Source organism: Fringilla coelebs, assembly GCF_963513975.1.
Source record: "Fringilla coelebs genome assembly, chromosome: 8".
Taxonomy (NCBI): domain Eukaryota; kingdom Metazoa; phylum Chordata; class Aves; order Passeriformes; family Fringillidae; genus Fringilla; species Fringilla coelebs.
The window spans coordinates 29,198,261-29,204,424 of NC_140066.1; the positions used below are offsets into that span (position 1 = coordinate 29,198,261).

General features: G+C 55.5%; 1 protein-coding gene across 2 annotated transcripts in view; it reads right to left on the reverse strand.

The window, feature by feature from the left end:
* AFAP1L2 (actin filament associated protein 1 like 2) overlaps window positions 1-4,421 on the reverse strand; it is a 65,783-nt gene extending 61,362 nt beyond the window's left edge. The window contains exon 1 of one of the 2 annotated variants that reach the window (XM_084210357.1): window positions 4,240-4,421. In XM_084210357.1, the coding sequence (XP_084066483.1) occupies window positions 4,240-4,255 (16 nt within the window). In that variant the 5' untranslated portion in view covers window positions 4,256-4,421. Of the gene's footprint in view, window positions 1-3,857; window positions 3,902-4,239 lie in introns of those variants that run through there. The other variant, XM_084210358.1, reaches the window with a different exon arrangement.
* Between the last annotated feature and the right edge of the window lie 1,743 nt (window positions 4,422-6,164).

The following is a 6,164-nucleotide window of genomic DNA, read 5'->3' on the forward strand; positions in this document are numbered from 1 at the left end:
CAGCTGGAAGTTGTACTGGGTTTGGCACAGAGCAGCACATTGCCCTGCTTTCTCCAGTTGCCACACCAAGACAATGAGTTAAACACAACAGCTGTGTGGACAATCAGTTGAGGAGAAACCACATATGTCTGCAGACAGACCAGATTTTGTTCCTATGAATCAATCCATTTCCAACTCTGATTAACAACAGTTTATAAAGCACCCCAGATTGTTACCAGGGTTTGTCTTTCATTCATGTCTCCCCTTTTCAGTCTAACCCCAAGCATATCCCTTTGTATGTGCAAGAACACGTGCCCTAGTCCTCAACAGACCCTCCTCCTTGCCCCTCCCAGTTAAAACATGTTAACTTAGCAAGCAAACACTTCTTTCTACCAAGTCACCATTTTACTCCTTATCAACACTAACCTGTTGATTTCTGTTGACAACCTCTCCTTCATGGGCAAACAATGTTCATCTCCTTGGGGGAGCACTGCAAACACTCCCAAGGACCCTCTGACAAAGAACGTGACTCTTTGCTCAACAGAAACAGTAAAACACGAATGCCAAACACTTCTCTTTGAAGAACTGGGCTGGAAGCTGCTCTGATTACCATTACAGACCTCTAACATGTTTAAAACACAGTAATAATCTTACAGAACTCCCCACACTCACATCACTCAACATTTCAGACTACGAGCATAGGGCTGCATCACCCATGACTGCAGTGACAAGGGTGTCAGTCTGAGAGGACTTGCCAGAGATGGCAGGTAAATGAAGGTGTCCCCAGCACCTCCCTCAGCAGCAGCAGTGCCCTCAGCACCTCCTGGGCTCTGCAGATGGTTGGTCACAGACCAGCCAGCCATGTCTGACAAGCGTGGCAAGGAGCAGGCAAGAAGCCATCATGGCCCTAGAACAGGGAGCACAAGTTGGGACAGTTGCCATATTCAAAGGCAAAACACATGGGAAGGGGGTGAGAGCACTCACAGGAAACAGAGGAGGAGCAAGAGCAAGAGCCCAGCAGCTCTGTCCTTGTCACTACAGAGACCACCCCCGGTCACATCTGCCCTCTGCAGGGCTCCCTCTTGTCCCCTTGGGCTGCTGCTCTTTGTGCCTCACACACTCCCTAATCACAGGGAGAAGGTGCCTTTATAAACAGCATCTTCACCAACAGCAGGCATTCTTTAGGGCAGCCTGGCAGGAAAAAACCAACCCCTCATGCACTTCATGATCATCCCTCAGAGCTCCAGCAGCCTGAGAGGAGTCAAGAGGCAGCAGTGTCCTCCTCTGCAGCTGCCCTTGTGACCTCATTTGCAGTGGCTGGGAAAGGAAACCCATTCCCAGGAGAGTTTCACAATCTCTCCTTCACTTCCCACCGTGCAAGTCCAACAGCCTGAGCTCTTCCCACTCCACGGGTGCCACCCTGCCAGGCACCAGCCCCAGCCTCCCGCCCCAGCCCTGCACACTGCACCCCACAGGATTCCTGTGGCTGCTTCACCTGCCACTGGAACAGCAGAGACACCTGCACGTGCCACCTCAGAGTCTGGGTCACTGCACGTCCCTGCCCGTGTTCAAAGGAAGGATGCTGCTGTTTGCTGATGATTGCCAACTTAATTTCATCAGCAGTAGGACAGATTTTGTAGTCAAATTCAGTTTCCCAGAACACCAATTCATTGCTCAACAGCCCTCTTTGAGTCCATCCACCTCTATCATTACAGGATTTCCCTGTACAGGCACTGTGCCAGGCGAGTGGCAAGGATGAAAACTTCCCATAGCAAGTCATCAACAAGTTATCCCCACCAGAACAGGCACATATCCCCCGTGCCTATCAATAACAACCCACTTGTCTGCCCTCTCCACCTGCTCCCCCATGTTCTCCTCCAGCCCAGCCTTCCCCCACAGCTCAGCAGCTCCAGGTCACCCCTCACACTGGGGACACCTCCCACGCACTGACCCAGCTGTGCTGTCACCTGTGGCTGCCCCGCAGGGCTGGTGGTGCCTCATTACCACCCCCGCTCCCACAGCAGCACAAAAAAGCCCTGGCAGGGCTCTGCCATCGGTTGTGCTCGCTATTTATTCATCACACATGTGCAGAACATCCCCGCTGCTCTGAGGGAGCAGTGTGCATGTTTAAAAAGACAATATACAAAACATAGCTGAATCTTAATGAATCTGCTGCTTTGCTACTGGAACTGAATGGAATTGTGCAGACCCTGCCAGGATGGAAAAAAAAAAATCAAACCCAAACCAACTACACAATATTTGATTTGTAATATAATCCTTAAGATCGCTTTTGCAGTGTGTTATTATTGTGCTTATCAGGCCTGTAAAGCACCAGTTGGAAGGAGGAAAAGGATCAAAATGCAACAGGCAGCACAGTGCCAGCCCTGTCAGAATGCTGAAGTATTGCACAGTGAAAAAAACACACAGTCCTGGCAAAAGTTAATTTCACACAATATGATACCTCAGCGTTAGGAAATGAGCTATTAGCTCAAACGCATCTCTGAGGTGTAAGCAAACCTTTCTGGTATGGCAATAATAAGTATAAATGGGGTCTGGCAGAAATACATTTGTTTAGTACCAAGTTCTCCACTGAAATGTTCGAGTTCCACGAGGAGGACAGCATTTAAAAGGAGAGTCCCATTTCCTCTCGACAGGTAAAATGTACCAATTTACAGGCTTACTCCGTGCTACCCAAGGGGTGGATCTGCCTCCTCCAGGGGAGATTTCTACACATCAGCAGGAGCAGAAATCAAAGAGCACCCGCACACATCCGAGTGCTCCGTGCCCGGACACCTCATCCCACCTCCTCCCGCCCCAGCTGGCACGGAGAGCTCATCTTTGAAAAGTGCCCAGGAGTGCCCACAGCAGCAGGGACCTGAGATGTGCCAGTCTCGGTGCTCATGACCAAGCAGCATCACACAGGAAGCGCCAGAGCCATTGATTGAGGAGAAATAAATGGGCTGTGGGTGACAGCCAGCCCGGATGAGACCTGCCAGGGAGAAAGCTGGGAACTGCTCACCTACCCTCTCCCTAACCACCAAAACTATTTGCGTTTAGAAAACAGGACCTAACCCTAACTCCACGCCGTGCCTGTTCAGCCTGGGAGGGTGGGAAATCCACGCAGATGGACGGCTTAGGACGAAAGACGGAACGGGCAATGCCAGACAACCGAGCGCCTCCAGAAAACGCAACAAGCCGCTGCTTTTAAGCGGCAGAAAAAGGTCCCGATCCCCGGATCAGATAAAACGTGAATTCTCCTCACATCTTCCTCCTTCTCCTTCCCTTCCTACCCGGTGCCAGGAGGAGGCACGCAGGGAGTTCACATCCCCGGGTGGGACCTGCCCGCGCTGCCCCGCACCTTCCCCATCGCTCCCCAGCCGGCCCCAGGGCGGGCACCGCTTCCCCTCCATCCCCGAGCTGACCCCGGATCACGGGCAGGCACCGCTTCCCCTCCATCCCCGAGCTGACCCCGGATCACGGGCAGGCACCGCTTCCCCTCCATCCCCGAGCTGACCCCGGCCCCAGGACGGGCACCGCTTCCCCTCCATCCCCGAGCTGACCCCGGCCCCAGGGCAGGCACCGCTTCCCCTCCATCCCCGAGCTGACCCCGGCCCCAGGACGGGCACCGCTTCCCCTCCATCCCCGAGCTGACCCCGGATCACGGGCAGGCACCGCTTCCCCTCCATCCCCGAGCTGACCCCGGATCACGGGCAGGCACCGCTTCCCCTCCATCCCTGAGCTGACCCCGGCCCCAGGGCGGGCACCGCTTCCCTCATCCCCGAGCTGACCCCGGCCCCAGGGCGGGCACCGCTTCCCTCATCCCCGAGCTGACCCCGGCCCCAGGGCGGGCACCGCTTCCCCTCCATCCCCGAGCTGACCCCGGCCCCGTCGCGGAGATCATCTCTCCCGGAGCCAGTTCCCGTCCCCACCGTCCGTCCGCCTTCTCCTCCGCCGAGCGGGATCCCCGCTCTCCCCGCCCGGTCCCGCTGGCGGGACAGCCCCTCCCGGCCGCAGGAACTGCTCGGCCCGCACCCGCAGGGACCCTTCCCCGCGGCCGATCCCGGTCCCACTCTCGGGAAACATCGCCTCGGGAGCTGTCCCCGCATCCCACCGCCGCCTTCCCACGCGGGGGACAGCATTCCGCAGGGGCCCGTATCAGGGGTCTGTCACCCCCCAAAGCCCGCCGCCCCGCAGGTCCCCCGAGCCCCCCGGCGGTCCCCGAGCGAGGACACGGACACGCGTGACACCCCCTCCCCTCACCTTTGTACTTCTCCATGGCGATGAGCAGGACCGCAGCCCAGCGACTGCCGAGGGCTCCGGGACACGACGCCGCCCGCACCCGGCTCCGCTCCGCAGGCTCAGATAGCAGCAGCGGCAGCTCCGGCTGCCCCGGCCCGCCCCGCTCCGCAGGCTCTGATGGCAGCTCCGGCAGCTCCAGCAGCTCCGGCTGCCCCGGCCCGCCCCGCCCGCCCGCCCCGCCCCGAGCCGCAGCTGGCCGGGATCGGCTCCGGGATCCGGGCTGCCAGCGCCGCCCGGCTCTGCCGCGGGGAGAGAGCCGAACCGAGCCGAACCGAGCCGAGCCGAGCCGAGCCGAGCCGGGCCGGGCCGGGCCGTGGGACCGGTCCCCGGTCCCCGGGAGAAGCGCCGGGCACCGGGATGTGGCGTGGAGCGGCTCCTGAAGATGCCCCGGGTTTGGGATGGTGACCTCTGGCTGCAGTGGGGCTTTGGGCACGTTTGGGAAAGGCCCTTCTTATCCCGGGATAGGCACGCGTAGTGCCGGTGCCGTGAGCCAGCCTGCCAGAGTCGCACCTGGGCTCTGGGCTGGCAGGCTGGAAAGCTGGGCTCTCCTTCCCTGCCGGGGTAGCTGTATCCCAGAGCCACTGAATAGGCACTCTTCTTTCCAGTGATTTCATTAAGGCTTCCTGAGAGGACCTGGCTCCTGGACAGAGCCAGTCCCACAGGGATGTGTCCCTCTCCTTGGTTTGCAGTGACATTTTTGCCTGACTTCTGCCGTGGCAGCCAGAACTGTCGTGTCCAAAGTGCACAAATAGTCACACGTGGAGATGTGAGCGTCCAGTCTGACCTCAACACAAGGCACAGGTGACAGTCTGTGCTCAGGCTAAAGTTGTGGAGATGCTGAAGGAATTTAATGGGTATATCAATAATGAGAACATTGAAAGTTACAAACAGCAAAGTCTATGAGGGTTATAGGGGAAATTTTAAATATGCCTGCCATGTAGGAATACTTCTCTTAGGACTCTTCCCAGCTGCTTCTTGGCTATAGCTTTCAAAATCTAGCAGGGTGGGCCTTGGCCTTGAGGTGTGCCTCTATCTTGAAGCAGGTGAGCAGGCATTCTGAACTGAGCAAGGCTAATTAAGGATAATGCCAGTTACACAAACTAATTAAAGATGATTTTGAAAGATCAAAACGTCAGATACCTGTGATTCCTGTCTTCAGGACCCAGAGCCTGCTTGTCCCTTCCTTCCCTTTCCATGATAAGGATGCTCTGGAATTCCAGGACTCCTGGTCAGGCCCATGGCAATTGCTGGACAGGTAACAATGGGACGAACAGTAATGCCAGAGGAATACAAGTTCTTCCTGTTTGCCCTCTTCTTCTTGCAGTAGGAAGTACCTGAAATACTTTGCAGTATTCTTTTTCAAACAGGCTGTTGTGTTCTGGGGTTTAATAGAACTGGGAAATACTCAGACCCTGCTTAGAGTGAGGAATTCATGTTCCCAGTGTTGGTGCTGAAATCTAGATGTTTACCACTGTGCTCAAGCAGAGCAAACACTTGCAAACTGGTTTTCCTGGTGGAGCTTCTTGAAGCCAATAAAATAGCAGCCATCTCCCTGTACACCCATGTATTCATTGCCTTTTTTCTTCTTATTATTAGTGATGCTTATTAATGATGATGATTATTATCATTAATGATGACTCAGGTGTGAAAACCCTGGAGGGCCAAGCTCATCTTGTTGAATTCCTTTTTTATGTGGCTGACATCCTATCATTCAGGGCAGAGGTTCATAATACAGTTGACATGTTTTGATCCTTTTCTCCCTGCATATTCATGCTGTGCTGATGGGCAGTCTGGCTGCTAGTGAAACTGGCACTTTGGGCTAAAGCTTTCCTTTAGCTGTGGCTTTCAACTGATGGAATTCTGCTTCTCTGGACTTACTGCCTTTA